Raw genomic sequence first — 19,070 nt, 5'->3', positions numbered from 1 at the left:
TCACCTAACCTCACCTAACCTCTCCTCTCATCCTAACCATCCAAACCTCACCTAACCTCACCTAACCTCACCTAACCTTACCTAACCCCACCTAACCTTACCTAACCTCATCCTCTCATCCTAACCATCCAAAACCACCTAACCTCACCTAACCTCCTATCCCATTCTCCTATAAATACCCTCTCATCCCACCATCCAAGAAAAGAAGAAAAAGAACCCCTCTCTTAGAAAATTCATCCCTCTCCCTCATCTCTTCAAGGGTTCGGCCATCCTTGCCGGATCGGGTGATTTTATACGTTGGGTGATATATATCAAAAGCAGTCATTATCAAGCAAGGAATCATCTTCAAGGAATTACCATCAAAGAAAAATCAAACACAAAGTGGGTTTCCAAAGAGGTAGGCATTTATTTCAATTCTATGTAGGGTCTGTTTTCATGCATATCTTTTACTTTAAAAGAAAAACCATGTTAGGAAGCATGTAGGGTCTGTTTTCCCCCTGGTTAGCCTCTGGTTAGACCCTGGTTGCACCCAGGTTCGCTACTGATTCGCACCCTGGTTCGATGCTGGTTGCACCCTGGTTCCCTACTGGTTCGCACTCTGGTTAGACCCTGGTTGCACCCAGGTTCGCTGCTGGTTGCACCCAGGTTCCCTGCTGGTTGCACCCTGGTTCCCTACTGGTTCGCACCCTGGTTCCCTACTGGTTCGCACCCTGCTTCCCTGCTGGTTGCACCCTGGTTCCCTACTGGTTCGCACCCTGGTTCGATATTGGTTCGCACCCTGGTTCCCTGCTGGTTCGCACTCTGGTTAGACCCTGGTTGCACCCAGGTTCGCTGCTGGTTGCACCCAGGTTCCCTGCTGGTTGCACCCTGGTTCCCCTGCTGGTTCGCACCCTGGTTCCCTGCTGGTTCGCACCCTGGTTCCCTGCTGGTTCGCACCCTGGTGCACCCTGGTCCGCACCCTGGTTTGTACCCTGCTTCCTCCTAGTTAGACCATGGCTAGTCTCGGGTTTGCTCCTAACTTAGACCCGACTCACTTGACCCTAACCATTAACCCAATCCAACCAAGTCATATCCCAACACAATCCGAGTCGCATGTCTGAATCCATTTGGCCGAATCTCATAAGCCCGCCCACTTTGAATTCCGAAAATTCAAACCCTTGATGATTCCAATATGCTCAATTCTTTGATGCAAATTCCCAATTCCAAAATCCCATTGCTATATCAATGTTCTTGAATCTCAAGTCCAATGCTCAAATACAAACCCGATTCCTGATCCAAATACCAAACCTGTTTTCCAAAATCCAAGCAACCTCCCCAGCGGAACTACGTGTGGCTTGATCCCCATCGCGGGGTACGTAGGCAATTTGGCACTCCCAAGTTCAGTCACACCTTTCTCTATCTTTCTCATTCCCTCACACTATTTCATCATCTCTTCCATCTTTTTTTTCACTAACCTCGAGAATTTAAATCGATTTGTCTTGTGTCTTTCGGAACCGTTGGATCACGGTTTCCGTCGTAAGGACCCTTAGAGCCCAATTTAGGAACACCGGTGTCGTGTCGTGTCCTAAGTTTTAGAGAGTCCTAGAGTTAGGAGTCCAGCCTCATCACGGACGCTTGCTATGTATAGCAACCGTGCCATAGGTCTAGTTACACTAGTCACCCAATCTTTCCCTAGGACAAGCCTAGTAAACTAGGATGTAAGGCAAACCTGCATTAGTCTAAGGGACCATTTGCATTTAGATGAGAATCATATAGCATCTTAGATGAAATCCTAAGATAATAAAATCCTCAACTTGAATTAAATAACTTCTCCTAAAACTGTTGAAACAGTCAATCCAGTCTAGATCGGTGTCCTAGTTGAGTTAGGCATAAGTAGCTTAGCTTAGGTGCACCGAACTACGTCGACTCTGATCCCAGTGAGGCTTGGGTACGTAGGCAGCTTGGATGTCTGATGGCATACCACCCGCGAGTCGGCACCACAAACAAATTGTGGTGTTTTGTATATTAATTTTCTTGTAAATGCTTAATCAAATCACTTAGGACTTTCCATGAAATTAGAATTTTAGGAGAACTTTCACTTAGATTGAATCCAGACAAATTAATAAATCAAGATACACATTTAGGATTCACATTGAAATTAGATCATAGGATGCATGTCACTTAGTTCGCACATTAACATAGAGTTGAATGAGCCATTTAAAATAAATTTAAAAGAGTTAGCTTTTGGAATCGAAGACCGATTATCGGGCAAGAATGGTGCATGTGGTGGATAACTCCCCATACCTTCCATTCTCGTAACCAGGTAGCGAGTCTAGATTTCTGGTTAATTACGGGTCCTAGATCCCACATCTAGGTGGCGACTCTGTCAGTCTCTTTCGTGTGGAATTCGGATTGCCTTAGTGATCCCAAGTTCACAGGAAAGATTAATTCAAATCAATAATAAAATGCACACGCCAATCGCGTGGATACGAGAGACCAAGAGAGAGAGCGCGGCGGCTCGCGCCCCACACCCCTCTCGCGGGATCCGGGTACCACAGGCGGTCGCCCGGCGAGGGCTACCTGTTTGATAAAAAATTAAGCTCAAAACCATTCTGCGGTCGACCAGACCTATGGAGGTCGACTGGACAGACCATGCTGGAGTGTTTCTGGATTTCCAGAAACACCTCCGCGGTCGCCCGGGAAGCCTCGGTCGACCGGCCCACTATTCTTCGACAAGTGCCGGATTTTCAGCTACCTTGCCATGGTCGCCCGGGACACTCCGGTCGACCGGCCCTGTATAAAATTTCATTTTTACTTTAAAAGATTAGGGGCTTTTGGGCCATGGTATTTGGATTTTAATCCTAAGTTTTCAAATACATTTTTCTAAGTTTTCAAATAGATTTTCAAGTTCATTTTAAAACATTGTTAAGTGCCTTTGACATCTCTAAAACAAAGGTGAGGAGTACAACCTAAAAAGACTTGATCTTCACTATATCTTCAAGGCTTCAAGTCCGCCATGCTTCTTGGATCATCCTAGCTTTGGGGCACACCAAAATCACTCCAGTTTAGCTTCAATGCATTGATCCAAGCTTCCTTGATTGCACACTAATGAGATCTACAACTTAGACAACCAAAACACACATTAGTGATATAAAATCACTTGTGTATGGAATCATCAAAACAAGAAGGTAATGCCAAGGTGGAAACCATTGGGCTTACAACAAGCCTCATCAATATTTTGAGAGAAGCCAAACTCTTTGACCGCTTGATCAGAACGATGATTCCAACTGCGAGATGCTTGCTTTGATCCATAAATGAATCTCTGCCACTTGCACACTTTCTGATTATTCTCTCCAGCAGCCTCAAAACCCTCTGGCTGGACAATATAAATATCTTCTTAAACAGTTCCATTCAAGAAGGAGGTTTTGACGTCCATCTGTCAGATCTCATAATCATAATGTGAAACGATAGCTAACAAAATCCTGATGGACTTTAACATAGCTACAGGCGAGAAGGTTTCCTCATAATCAATTCCAGCCTTTTGAGTATAACCCTTTGCCACAAGTTGTGCCTTGTAGGTCTCCACCTTTCCATTAAGGCCCTTCTTCCTCTTGAAAATTCATTTGCATCCAATGGGCTTAATATCCTCTGGTGGATCGACTAGAGTCCAGACCTTGTTAGAATACGTAGAGTCCATTTCGGATTTCATAGCATCTAACCATTTGCTCGCATCGATGTCTAACATCGCCTCTTTATAGTTAAGGGGATCAGTTTCTTCTATGTTTGGATTAATTTCCTCACACAGATAGAGTTATCTACGGGGTATTCTGATCTCCCTAATACTATGTCGAAGTGTCAGAGTAGGCTCATTAGATTCTTGCTCAGTTTCCTCATATCTCTCTATTGGATTATTAGATTGCTCTTCCAAAGCAATCCTCTCCATCTCACCTGCATCTAGGATGAACTCTTCTTCCAAGAATGTGGCATTCCGGCTTACAACGCAAGTTTGTTCGCTAGGTTTATAAAACCAATAACCCTTTGTTTTCTTAGGATATCCAATAAAGAGACACTTTTCGGTTCGAGTCTCTAACTTGTCAGCACTTATCTTTTTAATATGGGCAGGACAACCCCATATCCTCATGTGATTCAATGAAGGTTTTCTACCCGTTCACAACTGATATGGAGTCTTTGGTACTGACTTAGTTGAGAGTCGATTAACAATATAGAGTGTTGTTTCTAAGGCATGCCCCCAAAGAAACAGTGGTGCCTTGGCAAAACTCATCATGGATCGAACCATGTCTAACAGAGTTCGATTCCTTCTTTCAGACACATCGTTCAACTCGGGTGTGGCAGGTGGAGTCAATTGAGACGTTATTCCATGTTCTTTTAAGTAGTCCTTAAACTCATCCAAGAGATACTCTCCTCCCCTATCAGAGCGAAGAGTCTTAATTTTCTTATTTAGCTGGTTTTCTACTTCATTCTTGAACTCCTTGAACTTTTCAAGGGTCTCAGACTTACGTCGCATTAGGTACAGATATCTGTACGTTGAATGGTCATCCATGAAAGTCACAAAGTAGACAAACTCTCCTCTCGCAGGATGAGAAAGAGGTCCACAAACATCCGTATGCATTAACTCCAACACACTTTTGCTTATTCCACTCTTGCCTTTAAAGGAATTTTGGTCATTTTGCCCTGTAGACACGATTCACAAGTTGAAAAGGGTTCCACTTGAATAGAATCCAATGGACCATCTTTCACTAACCTCGTAATCCGCTCTACGCCAATATGACCTAATCGAAGATGCCAAAGTTGAGTTGGAATTACCGCTTCCCTTGCCCTTTTGAGGTTCGGAACATCAACGGTTGGAACACTCTCAATGTTACTCACATTCTCTTTGGCGTTAATTAGATACAAACCATCTATTAATGCACCTTCCACAATAATATAATTTTCCTTTTTAATAAAAACTGAACTTTTATTAAAATCTACTAAATATCCATCTGATATAAGTTTAGGAACAGCAATCAAATTCCTTCTTATAGAATGCATATAAAGACAATCTTTTAATAATAAGTATCCCCTAAAAATGCCAAAATGTAATCGCCCACAGCCTGAAACAATTGCATCAGTTCCAACCTATATGTTGAGTTCGCCATCGGTCAGCCTTCTGCTTATCGTTAGCCCCTGCAAAACATTGCAGATGTGTGAGGTCACACCAGTATCTACATACCAGGAAAATGCAGGACCAATCATATTGGTTTCAGCAACAAAAACTTGTGACTGAAAAGGCTTGTCGCCCTGCTTGCTAGCTAAGTAGCTCCTGCAGTTCCATTTCCAATGTCCAGGCTTGCCACAATGGAAGCATGCATTGTTGCTTTTGGTTGACTTTTTCTTGAAAGTTTTCTTATTCTTAACAAATGGAGCCTTTTTCTTGGAGGCTTGGCCTTTTCCCCTTCTTTTCCCCTTACCTTTTGTTTTGGAAACTGAAGGTACATTATCCTTAGCTAAGAAGACACTCTTCTTATTTGTCTTCTGCAGATCTTCAGTTGACTGGAGTTGGTTTAATAGCTCAGTCAATGTCATTGTTAACTTGTTCATATGATAGGTCATCACAAACTCGTTGAATGACCTTGGCAGGTGATGGGACACAAATACGGCGTCGTTCTCAGATATCGCCACATGTCGCCCATGCACAAGGAGAACCTAGCCATCATGAAGAAAGACATTGGAAAATGATAAAGACCATGCAAACATGACACGCGTCGCCGTCCAGGCCTCATCATCACAAACTATGGGAGGAGATGGCTGGCAAAGCCACGCGCGCCAGCAAGGCAGGGGACGGCCCAATCCTGTAAATGAAGGCTTTCTCTCCATAATGATGAAAGGGGCCGCGCGCCTCCCTTTAAAAGGGAGGGAAAGGAAGAAGAGAAGGGATCCATATTTTTTAGAAAGGACTTCCCCCATTCTTAGCTTCACAGAGAAGCAACCGGAAAAAGAGGCGAGGCAACAACAGAGAAGACTAGGAACGCAGTCCTACTCTCCCTACTAGTCCCCTCCGACCTACTCATTCACACACCCAGAAAGGAGCCTGCGCGTTGGCCCTGGTAACCCTGATCAAAACCCCTTCCCCTTCTCGCTGTCCTTTATATTGATTGGTCGAAGGATCTGACTTGGGTGTCGAAGTGGTCGTCCGGGACCCACCCCGGACCCCCTGACCCCCTTTGTTTGTGATTGCAGACCCCGGGGAGGCCCTCTACCGACCGCGCGATCACCGACCCGGATACAGACGCCATCATATTGGCGCCATCCGTGGGACTCGTCGAGTACTGAACGCCTTATGGCGATGAGAAACCACACCCAATAGCAAGAAACAGGGGTAATAACCAGGAGTCAGGCTCAGCGCGCGTAACTAGCAGCTCAAGCTCCCGAGAGCCCAACTCACCACTCTCGGGCCAACACGAGCCCTCCTCTAGCACACCGCAAATGGTCCCCACCATGGAGATGTTCAACAAACTCCGCCGAGAACTACTCCAACGCTTGCCTCCTCCGGCCCCGGAGAGGCCCCTGACGACGCAGGACCAGACAGAAACCTATGACGAAGGGAACGAGGAACAGCCAGGGGAGCGTCATCCCCGGCGAAAGCGAGCACCAACTCGCCGGACGCTGTCCCCATCAGCGAATAGCCCTTTGCCCCCCGCGGCTAGGGGACGCCAGCGAGACAGCGGGAAGCAGGCTACGCTAAGCCGCGCTCCCCCTGTCCAAACTGCCCGCCTCCAGGAACCACCCCTGCCTCAGGCGGAAGAAGTAGCAACCTCAGCGCAACCGCCCAGCGTGGATCCCATAGCCGACCTGCAGAGGCAGATTCGAGAGGTAAAACTGGAAATGAAGAAGTCCTACGCCCATGGCATCCTCGACGAATGGGAAAGAGAAACGGCATCCCCATTCACCTCGGAAGTCTTAAAAACCCCTGCAGAAGCAGGCATAGACCTCTCCCGTTTCGGTCTGTACGACGGAAGCACTGACCCCCTCGAGTTCCTCCAAACCATCAAAAGGGTAATGACGCTCTGAGGCGCGTCGGACGGATTCATGTCCGACTTCGCCTCCCTGTTAAGAAAGACCGCTAACGACTGGTACATGAGATTAGAGCCCGACTCCATCGCATCCTTCTATGAATTCGGGAGGAAGTTCAGCGCAAGATTCGCCAACAACCGCCTCCGCCATGATCCAGCGGACGCCCTCTTAGCCCTCCGGCAGGGAAGAAACGAGACCCTAAGAGACTTCATGTTAAAATTCAACGCTGAATTGGCCCAACTCTCTAACATGGATGTCCAAATAGCGGTCGCCACACTAAAGCATACCACCACCGATCCGAATCTAAAGCTGCATCTCACCCTCAAGCTGCCACGGGACCTACAGGAACTTGAATCCAAGGTTGACAAGTTCGTACGGGCAGAGAAGAAGCCTGCGCCCGAGAGCGGAACCAGCTCGGCCCCGATGAAAGAAAAAATAACGACGGCCGAAGGATCCTGAGGCCGAGGGCCGAGGAGAAACAGGCGAGCTGGAACCCCATCCCCGCCTTCGAAAGACTAGCTAAAGGTTCCCCTCTCCCATGTCCTACTAGCCATCAGAGATCAGGGTCTCCTGACCTCCCCCCCAAACGAATGGCCACGGACCCAAAGAAGCGGTCCGCCAATAAGTTCTGCGAATTCCACGGGGATCACGACCACGAAACTGACCATTGCTTCTACCTCCGCCTCTAGCTGGAAAAGCTGGCCGAGGAGGGCCACCTGAACCAATATCTCAGGAGCCCTGGCGAAAGTTCGCGCGAGGTCCAGCATCCACCCGACGAGCCTGGAAGCAGGCGTCGGTCACCCGATAGGCGCCGATCCAGGGGCCGCCGCCGATCCACTAGCCGGCACCGATCCCCGAGCAGGCATCGCTCCAGAAGCAGACGTCGATCCCGCAGCAGGCACGGCGCACGCCGCCATCAGCGCCCCCGGAAAGACGAGCCCCCCGAACAACCACAGGCCCGCGAACAGCCGCCTATCATCATAGGAAAAATCAATATCATCGTGGGAGGACCGGCAGTGGGAGGGCCGACAACAGCCGGTCGATGGGCCTATGCAGAGCGGGTGTTCTCCATGGATATGCCCTCCAAAATTGGCCCGAACGGATCCGCCCCGACAAGACCAGATCATTACTTTTTCCAACGAAGACCTCGACGGGCTACAGGTCCCGCACGACGACGCACTGGTCGTCAGACTAGTCGTCGCCAACTTCGACATAGGAAAGATTCTGGTCGACACAAGAAGCTCCTTCAACGTATTGCACCTCGAAACTTTTGAAAAGATGAAACTAGGCAAAGAGAGGCTGGGACCCGCAGAGCATTCCATCTACGGGTTCTCCGGTGCGTCCGTACAGGTCGACGGCAAGATCGACTTACCCGTGACCTTTGGGACGTACCCCCTCCAAAAAACCATTTTGACCACCTTCATGGTCGTAGATATACCATTCACTTACAGCGCCATCATTGGGCGCCCCGCTCTAAGAGATTTGGGGGCAGTGGTCTCCACCCCCCACCTCAAGATGAAATTCCCCACTCCAACCGGAGTAGGGGAGGTCCGGGGACAGCAGATGATAGCACGCCAGTGCTACGCAGCGACCCTAAGAGGAACCAATGCTCCGGCCGAAAACTTCACAATCGGTAGTGAAGACCCCCTGCAGCGGGCCCGCACAATCAGAGGAGAACCCGTCGAGGAGCTAGACTCCATCCCAATAGCCGAAGATCAGCCAGAGAGACATGTTCGCATGGTCCGCCAAGGACATGCCCGGGATACCCAAGGAGTTGGCCGTTCACAAGTTAAACGTGAACCCAGCCCTTAAACCCGTCCAGCAAAAAAAGAGGAATTTCGCGGTAGAACGTCAAACTCACATAAAGGCTGAAGTAGAGAAGCTGCTACAAGCTGGGTTCATCAGAGAAATCTGATACCCTGAGTGGCTGTCTAACGTCGTCATGGTCAAAAAAGCTAGTGGAGGCTGGCGGGCCTGTATATACTTCACAGACCTAAACCGGGCCTGCCCGAAGGACCCCTACCCCCTCCCGCGCATAGACCAACTCATCGACGCCACATCCGGACACGAACTTCTCACCTTCTTGGATGCATTCTCGGGTTACAATCAGGTGAAAATGCACGAGCCCGACATCCCAAAAACAGCGTTCATTACCGATCAGGGCGTCTACTGTTACACCGTTATGCCCTTCGGGTTAAAAAACGCAGGCGCCACCTACCAGCGGCTCGTAAATAAGCTATTCCGCGCGCAAATCGGAAGAAACGTAGAAGTATATGTAGACGACATGCTGGTAAAAAGTCTGGAAGCCTCCAAGCACATCTCCGACCTACAGGAAACTTTCAACACTCTGCGGCGAGCCCGGATGAAGCTGAACCCTGCCAAATGCGCCTTAGGAGTAACTTCCGGAAAGTTCTTAGGGTTCATGATTAGCCAGAGAGGGATCGAGGCCAACACTGAAAAGATCCAGGCCATCCTAGACATGGAACCCCCGACAACAGCAGTGGAAGTACAAAGGCTCGCGGGTCGAATCACGGCCCTCGGCCGATTCATGCCAAAGTCGGCGGAGAAATGCCAACCCTTCTTCAAACAACTGAAAAATATACAAGAATTCGAATGGACCCCGGACTGCCAAGAAGCATTCGACGCCCTGAAGCAATACCTTCAGACACCACCCGTACTCGCCAAACCCGAGCCGGGGGAGGAACTATTTCTGTACCTAGCCATCAGCTCCACGGCGGTGAGTGTGGTATTGGCCAAGCAAACCGACAAGAAGGAACATCCGGTGTACTACGTGAGCAAGACTCTCCACGGTGCAGAGGTCCGGTACCTAAACATAGAGAAATTCGCCCTCGCAGTCGTCAGCGCCGCCCGGAAGCTCCGCCCCTACTTCCAGGCCCACCCCATTGTGCTGCTAACCGACCAACCCCTGAGGAAAATTCTCCAAAAACCAGAGACCTCGGGCAGGATCGTAAGTTGGGCCGTCGAGTTGGGAGAGTTCGACATACAAGTCCGCCCGAGGCCAGCTATCAAATTCCAAGCCCTCGCTGACTTTATAGTGGAATCCACGGCCCTGGCCTTGGAGCCAGCAACACTGAAGAATGGCGAGGGCTCCACCGAACAGACGGCTCGCAAAGACGTTTCACCAAGATTAGCAGAACAGAGCGACGAGACCTACTGGACCCTGCACGTTGACGGCTCAGCAGGCAAAACAGGGCACGGGGCGGGAGTGGTCCTCCGCGGCCCAGAAGGATTCACACTGGAATACGCCCTCAGGCTAGATTTCAAAGCCTCCAACAACGAGGCTGAATACGAAGCCTTGCTAGCAGGACTAAGCCTAGCCGCAGAGCTTGGTGCGGAAAAGTTAAAAGTCCACAGCGACTCCCAGCTCGTCGTCAACCAGGTGAACGGAACATACGAAGCCAAGGGCTTCAGAATGAAGAGATACCTCCAGAAGGTAAAAGAAAAACTGCAAGGAATGGGATAGGTAGAAATCCTCCAGGTACCGCGAGACATGAACAATCGAGCGGATGCATTGTCAAAAATGGCCGCCGAAGAGACTCATGACTTCGGCACCGTACTCACAGAAATACTGCCCCACCCCAGCATCGACGAGGTGCAAGTTTTGGAGATTCCACCTGGACAATACTGGATGGACCCCATCATGCGATACCTGAAAGACGGGATACTGCCCGCGGATAAGCTAGAAGCCCGGCGCGTAACCGCAAGAGCCGCCCACTACGTGGTCCACGGGCTCAGGCTCTACAAACGGTCATACACATGGCCGTATCTCCGATGCCTGGTACCCTCCGAATCAGAGTACGCGCTACGAGAAGTACATGAAGGAATCTGCGGAGATCACGGAGGCGGCAGGACTCTGGCTCAGAAAATCGTGAGGCACGGTTACTTCTGGCCTACGATCCTCAGGGACGCCAAGGAGTTCGTCAAAAAATGCAGCCCTTGCCAAAGGTACGCGACCACCCCCCGTCAACCGACCACACCAGACACCACGATGGCAAGGCCCCTGCCTTTCGCCATGTGGGGCATGGATCTACTTGGGCCTTTCCCGAAAGCCTCCGGGGGGCGCACAATGCTGTACGTCGCCATCGACTACTTCACCAAATGGGTCGAGATTAAAGCCGTAGCAAAGCCCAATTCAAAAGCGACGGGGAACTTCTTTTATCACGGCGTAGTTTGCCGTTTCGGCATCCCAAAGACACTCGTAACAGACAACGGTCTCCAGTTCGCAAGTGCTGAATTCGGCAGATTCTGCGATAGCCTAAGCATCGAGCACCGTTTCGCCTCCGTAGCACACCCGCAGGCCAACGGGCAGGTAGAGGTAACTAACAGAATCTTGCTTCAGAGCCTCAAGAAGCGATTGGGAGAAGCCGGGAAAAACTGGGTAGAGGTGCTCCCTAGCGTCCTCTGGGCCTATCGGACGACGCCGTGGACCGCGACTAGAGAATCCCCCTTTAGCTTGACCTTCGGAACCGAAGCGGTCATTCCGCTAGAAATCGGCCTCTCCAGCTTCCGCACGGAGAATTATGACAAAAAGGGAAACTCTGAACTCCTACACAATACCCTCGACCTCGTACTCGAAAAAAGAGAGCAGTCCGTCCTCCGAACCGCCTCCTACCAGCAGAGGGTGGCACGGTACTACAACGCCCGAGTAAAGAAGCACTCGGTAAAACCCGGAGACCTGGTACTACGACGGGCGGAGGTATCTAACCCCCGCAACGCCGGGAAGCTCGCACCTAAATGGGAAGGACCATACAGGGTCGTTCGAGCACTCCGCCCCGGAGCCTACCAGCTAGAACGCCTAGACGGGACCCCAGTCCCTCGCAGTTGGAGCATGGACAACCTCCGAGAGTTTTACCAGTAAAAAGATAGGGTAAGTCCCATGTTTTCCTTTAAAAATATGACGAGTGTTTTGTTTGTCTCATTTTTGTGTTTCTAGAAGCAAAGATGTATTTTCCTCCTTAAACAAATCAATGGAATAGCGTTTCTACCTAAGCCATATGCATCTCCACTTTCCGGCCCATGATAAATAAGGGACCCGAAAGAAGACAGGGAGTGAGACAGAGGTATCACCGGGGCCGCCCCCCCCAAAGATACCCTAAAACGCTCCCCATGAAAGACAGGGAGTGAGACAGAGGTAGCATCGGGACTGATCCCCTCGAGAATACCCTAAAACGCTCCCCATGAAAAAAAGACCCCCCTTTAAGGGGAGGCGGGACCCATTAACCCCGAACTGATCACTCGAGGGGAAGATAGTCCTTCCATAAAAAAGACGCCCTGCGGGGTGCACTAGGAGTACCCTCGCCAACAAAAATCACAACTCAAATAGCCCGAAGAGCAAAGGGCTCGCGGCACGTCATATATAAAGGAAAGAAAGATAGTTCAAATGTTATTACAGACCAAATACGTCAATAACGCCAAAAAAAGAAAGAGCAAACTTCCCGAGGCATCCGAACATTACTGAGCCCCCTCAGAAGTCTCGGCAACTACAGGATCTGCCAAGGTAGCCACCTCCTCCTCAGCCGACCCCGGCACTTCCACCGGTACCGCCGAAAGACCCTCCGGAGCGCCTCCCTCAGCCTCATGCATCAGGTTGTCAAGGGGGAAGGAAGGATCGACCTCGCGGACACGCCGCCGGCATTCAGCAAACACATCTATCTCAACGTCCACGCTGAACGCGGCCGCGGCCTTGAAAAACTACTCAGAGTCGCGCCATTCCTCCCGCGCCTTCGCTAGCTCCCGGACATGCATTCGTCGAGCCACCGCCAATTTGTCCGCCGCACGGTTCCTCCCTTCCATGGTTCTCCGGATGTCTTCCCGAAGTCGAGCGACAGTGTCATCAAAGGTCGCCTTCTCTGCCCGGGCTTTGTCCAAGTCCTCGCTCAGCTGCCGGACTCGCTCCTCAAAAGCACCTATCTCAGCCTCATCCTCGAGCAGGCACTGCACCATCCTCCTGGCATAGCTTTGGGACTACAAAAGCAAGCCATCAGAAAATTTTCAACGCACAGTCTCAAAAACAACAAAGAGAGAAAAGTACAATCAGAAGACCGGCCACCCGGTACTTACGCAAGATGTTGATTGAAAATACTGAGCCCGCAGGGCCCTACGATCAAAGCCCTCCACCTCAGCCTCGTCACCAGGAAGAGCGGTCGTCACCCCTACCTCCACCCCAACCCGGGGATTCGCGAGAACGCTATCCTCAACGCCAATCTTCCAGTCAGGTTTAAACGGCTCCTCTCGCACCTGGAAGCTCTGCGGCGGAAGCTCCACCTGCTCCAAAAGAAGCTTGGTCATAAGCGTACCCTCCATCCGGCTTGGCGCGTCTTCCGAAAAAGAAGGAGGACGCGCCACACGACCAGCTTCCCCCTGTCGAGCGCCACAAGGGACAGCCCTCTTAGCAGAAAGCTCCGACTCCGGAGGAGAAGACCTAGCCGCCCCCTATTCTCCGACCACACGACCAGAAGGGCTGGAAGGCACGGATGCTGGAAGCCTCGCTTGCGACCGACCCAGCCTGGACGTGGCCATAAAATCAGAAGGGATCTTCTTGCGGCTCGCCAGACCCTTCGTCGCCGCCGCAACCCCTTTCCCCTTACCAACGTCACCAAAAGAAGACATACCTCCTGCCAAAAACAAGAAAACAACAACCGCTCAGCACAAAGGGGAACAACAACAAAAAAAAGAGGGGGGGGGGAGGGGGCTCACCGCGATAGCTAGTGGAACTCTCCCCCGTTCCCTCGCCCATACAACGGGCCCTCCCCTCCACAGATCTCAGCAAACCGAGCCTCTTCAGGCCCCTCTCCCACCTAAACTCAGAAACGTCAATAGCCTCCCCAAAGGCGAGCTCCCAAGTCAAACTTGCTGTAATCAGACTCGTCGGGGAGGGACTTCCTTCGCCACTCAACGGAGCGCCTCCAAGAGCGAGGAAAGTCCCAGCCAACGTCCGAAGGAGGAGTAATGAACACATACTCCTCCTTCCACTTTTTGATGGAAGAAGGCAAGTTCGCTGCAATCTTCACCTGAGGGCGCTGGGTCAGATATAACCAGCTGTCCTCCCCCTTCACCAACGGGCTAAGGGCAACGCAGGCCCGGAGCAGCGGGAGGGTAGGCTGAACCTTGTAAAGACCCGCCTTGGCCACAAAAGCCAAGAGAGTGCGCCAACTATTAGGCACCAGTTGGGAAGGGGCCACCCGGTAAAACTCAAGGGCCTCTACTATAATGCCCAAGAGCGGGAACCTAACCCCCGCCCGAAAAGCCTCCACATAGAAAGCTACCTCCTCCTCCGTGGTACCCTCACACACCCCCTCTGCAAAAGATGAAACCCTAATCCTGTAACCATCGGGAATGTGAAACTCCCTCCTGACCTTCTCCGCCGCCCCTTCTCCTAAGGTGTTCCTGAAACACGTACCGGGACGAATAATGGCACCAGACCGGATGTCCCTAATCTCCGCCTCACGAGCAGAAGAAACTCGAGCAGGAGACTCCAGAGGAGCGGCCTCCACCGATGACCCAGAAGCCCCGGAGCTATCTCTTAACTCCGTAGGCTGCTGTACGTCTCGAGAGTCGCCGCCCCCTCCCTCCACAAACAACCGCCTCCTTTTTCTTGGCAGAACCCTCTCTACTACTTCCACGGACTCAGAAGAGAGACTCTGAGGAACAGTCGGGACAGACATCGTAAACTATCAAATGTCGGATGGAATAAAAGACACAGGACTCACCAGAAGAAGGTTGGTGAAGAGCAATACGTTAAAAAAACCGCCGCGGAAGAAAACCCGTCTCGCCCAAGGAAGACGAAGAAATAAGATAAAGAATAAAATCCCCAAAAAGGCTTTAAAAAAGGGCTAGGGTTTTGATCTCCCTCCCTTTCTAATCCGATGGGACGCGCACACGTGGCACCGATTGGGAAACTCAAGGGAACCGCCAAAAGTCGAAGCGCCATACTGAAAAGACATCGCTACCCCTACCGCTAAGTGACTTCCCCAGCAATCCATCCCTAAATCCTCCTCACGTATGATGGCAAAAGGCCCGGAACCCTTCACAAGGGCCCGGCATGCAAATCCACAAGATGGAAAAGGCCACGTACGATGGCAAAGGGCTCGGGACCCTCGACAAGGGCCCGGCTTGCAAATCCACACGATGGAAAGGGCCACGTACGATGGCAAAAGGCCCGGAACCCTTCACAAGGGCCCGGCATGCAAATCCACAAGATGGAAAATGCCACGTACGATGGCAAAGGGCTCGGGACCCTCGACAAGGGCCCGGCTTGCAAATCCACACGATGGAAAGGGCCACGTACGACGGCAAAGGGCTCGGGACCCTCGACAAGGGCCCGGCATACGAACCCACAAGATGGAAAATACAGCATACGGCAATACCACCAAACAAAAAAATATATATCAAGCACAGCGGAAAAGGCTCAGGTCGCGCGGAAAGGCAAACATGCGAAAGGAAAGCAAACACAAGATACAAGTCATAAAAACAAGCAGAAAGGGCCCAAAAAAGAGCCATTCATAAACTACTTCTGGTCCACGGGCCTACAAAAGGGGGAAGTAAAAACAAAAAGGCACGCAGGCCCGGGCCCCCAAGGCCCCCAATAAAAAGAGGCCTCCTCCAAAATCCTGTTCATCCCGCCACCTCCAGCTCAGAGCGACTGACCGCTAAAAGAGTTTTCCGCATCGGAAAGCTCCTTATCACTCTGCTCCTCCTCCGAATAGCTCCCCCAACGCCGATTCTCAGCAAATCGGGTCTGGTCATTTAGCCAGCGCACCCGATTCCTCAACAAATCATTTTCCGCCCTCAAGGCCGCAATCTCCCGATCCATGTCAATCATCCGGATGCAAACCTCCATTTCCCTACGATGGACATGGGAGAAGAACGACCGGTGGCGATGAACAAAAGCTTCATGGGACTCCCTCTCGTAAAGGAGAGGAAGGGGAGAGCGCGGGGAAAACCCTGGAGGCGGGTTCCTCTCAAGAATCGTTTGCCGGGGCCCCAACCCGTCGGGGTTAGTCTCGGGACTGCTGGGAGGACTCCCCTCGGTAGCAACTCTCCCCCCACCACTTATAGAGAGACCCTGGAAAGACGACGACATCTACGACGAGCCCGAAGATAGGCCGAAAGAAAGCAAAAGAAGGGAAAAGAAACAAAAAGGTAATCTGCATACAAAGCAGAAGGACTCGCTCCTTATAAACCCTATGAAAGACCCATGGGCAGGAATTCGAAGCAACTCGCCTACACGTGTCGGTTGCCCATTTGGTGGCCAACCGGCACCACATAATGTCACCGCAGCTCCTCGGGAAGGAGCCGCCGGACGAAACGGCACGTCTTCTCGCACCCCAAGGCCCCCATAAATGCTTTCGTCATGATATTCATTAACCAGGTAAACAAGCCTGCCCCCTTGGACCAGTCAAGGGGCCAAAAGGTAGTATTATGACGAGACATAAAAAATGGCGTCGTTCCCAGCTTTTGCCGCGTGTCGCCCATACACCCACGCAGCCAAACCTCACCTCCTCAAAGCACCTCCGACTCTTAGGAGAGGGAGGGGCCCAGGGGCAGGAAAGCAAGCAGAAAGGGCCCAATCCCAATCCCACCAAAGAAAGACGCGAACCCAGGACCGGGGCCCCGACACGAGGCCACGACCCACGAACGCAGCCGGCGAAGGAAATTAAAAAGCGCCGGGAACGGGCTCGGAACCCCCCACAGGTCCGGACTAACCGTCACAGGTCATATCAAACAGATGGAGAAAACAACACAGAGAGGCACAGCGCGAATTCATAAAGATTACCCATTCACATCATCCTGGCCCACAGGCCTACAAAAAAGAAAGGGAAACAAGAAACAAAGCGCAGGGCACGCAGGCCCCAAAATCCCCGACAGGAAAAGGGAAAGGCACGCAGAAAGACAGGAGAAGCCAAAGACTAATCAGAGGAAGACTCCTCTCCCGAAGGGTTCCCCTCCTCTTCCCAGGAACTCTCCAGTAGGGGGTCCACCTCGTATTCAAACAGCTGCTCATTGAGAAGGCTCGGGAGAAAAAAGACCACTCCCTGGTGACACGGGATCGAGACGACTTGTCTTCCCTAGGCAAGGAGGAAAGGCGAAGGGGGGGAAGCCGGAGGAAGAACTCGGGTTCCTCCTAGCCTTCTTCCGATGAGCTGCAAGATCCTCCCCCGGATCGGAAGACAAGTCGGGGTCACTCGACGATTCCTGGAAGAGGCGGGCCTTGCCCCTAACTCGCGAAGGAAAACCAAACATGTTGTTGAAGAAGGCACGAAAGGACACCTACTACAAAGCGCCAGGGTAATCCCCCTTTTAAACTCAAGAAGGGAATCCTGGTGCCTCGAAATAAGGCAACCCCTCTAACGACGCTACTGTTTCCCGGGGACGGCCGCCGGACAAAACGACACGCCTCCTCGTACCCCGAAGTCCTCGTAAATGCCCTCATCATGGCGTCGCTCGAACAAAACGTTACTCCCTTGGCCCATTCAATGGACCAAAGGAGTAAGGGGGAGTTATGATGGGACACAAATACGGCGTCGTTCTCAGATATCGCCAAGTGTCGCCCATGCACAAGGAGAACCTAGCCATCATGAAGAAAGACGTTGGAAAATGATAAAGACCATGCAAACATGACACGCGTCGCCGTCCAGGCCTCATCATCACAAACTATGGGAGGAGATGGCCGGCGAAGCCACGCGCGCCGGCAAGGCAGGGGACAGCCCAATCCTGCAAAGGAAGGCTTTCTCTCCATAATGATGAAAGGGGCTGCGTGCCTCCCTTTAAAAGGGAGGGAAAGGAAGAAGAGAAGGGATCCATATTTTTTAGAAAGGACTTCCCCCATTCTTAGCTTCACAGAGAAGCAACCGAAAAAAGAGGCGAGGCAACAACAGAGGAGACTAGGAACGCAGTCCTACTCTCCCTACTAGTCCCCTCCGACCTACTTATTCACACACCCAGAAAGGAGCCTGCGCGTTGGCCCTGGTAACCCTGATCAAAACTCCTTCCCCTTCTCGCTGTCCTTTTTATTGATTGGTCGAAGGATCTGACTTGGGTGTCGAAGTGGTCGTCCGGGAACCACCCCGGACCCCCTGACCCCCTTTGTTTGTGATTGCAGACCCCGCGGAGGCCCTCTACCGACCGCGCGATCACCGACCCGGATTCAGACGCCATCAGCAGGGAAGCAAGAATAATGTCTATCTACGTTTCTGCATCCATGATGGCCCCCAAGATGTCGAGTTCATTAAGGAAACCCATCATCTTTAACATATGGTCCCTGACCTTGGTTCCCTCTACCATCTTAGTAGATACATGGCCCTTTATCGCAATCAGTCTAGCTGTGCGATTCTGCTCTCCAAATAATTCTTTTAGATTAAGCATTATTTCTGTGGCAGTAGCCATTCCAACATGTTGCTGTTGCAGCACATTGGACATGGAGCCAAGGATATAACACTTAGCCATTTCATTATCATCAGTCCATTTCTGCCTCATGCCCCTTTCAGCTGGTGGGGCATCGACAGTGGGCTCTTCAGGTTCAGCAGTGGTAAGAACCCAGTAAACTTTCGCAGCTGTTAAAACCAGCATCAAATTTCTTTTCCAATCAATGTAATTAGGGTTGGTTAACTTATTATCTTCTAGGAGTCTAGCTAGTCTTATTATCTTCAAGGAGTCTAGTTAGTGGGTTGAAGGAAGCCATTGATTTACATTCAATGAAAAAGAGAGACACATTAGCAAGACTGCCAAATTTAAGTTCATTAATTTCATGACATATTTCCACGGATCTGGGATTTTGATCTACGATGGTACCACCCATTGTACGTCTCATTCACAGGTCCCTCAACCCCATGAATCAAGAGAAATCATTAATTTCTCCAATGGGTATCGGAAACTTATCCAAATCTTTGAATAAGTGGATTCTTCTAATCCATTATGTCTCACATAAGATCCGATTTACGTTTTGGCCTCCAAGCATCACGGTATGTTTATCCTTTGGGCATCAATACGCTTTTCTTGGT

General features: G+C 51.0%; 1 protein-coding gene across 1 annotated transcript; it reads right to left on the bottom strand.

Annotated features, from left to right (window-relative positions):
- Nucleotides 1–18,255: 18,255 nt before the first annotated feature.
- Nucleotides 18,256–18,639, bottom strand: LOC143855399 (uncharacterized). The gene has a single exon (XM_077365516.1). It carries the CDS (start codon nt 18,637–18,639, stop codon nt 18,256–18,258), a length of 384 nt encoding a protein of 127 aa, XP_077221631.1.
- Nucleotides 18,640–19,070: the final 431 nt, after the last annotated feature.

The sequence above is a fragment of the Tasmannia lanceolata genome, unplaced genomic scaffold, assembly GCF_043159265.1.
Source record: "Tasmannia lanceolata isolate RefF3 unplaced genomic scaffold, GAP_Taslan_0.1 ptg000021l, whole genome shotgun sequence".
NCBI classification, from domain to species: domain Eukaryota; kingdom Viridiplantae; phylum Streptophyta; class Magnoliopsida; order Canellales; family Winteraceae; genus Tasmannia; species Tasmannia lanceolata.
Note: the sequence above shows the minus strand (reverse complement) of the source record. Positions and strands in the feature narration are given on the sequence as shown.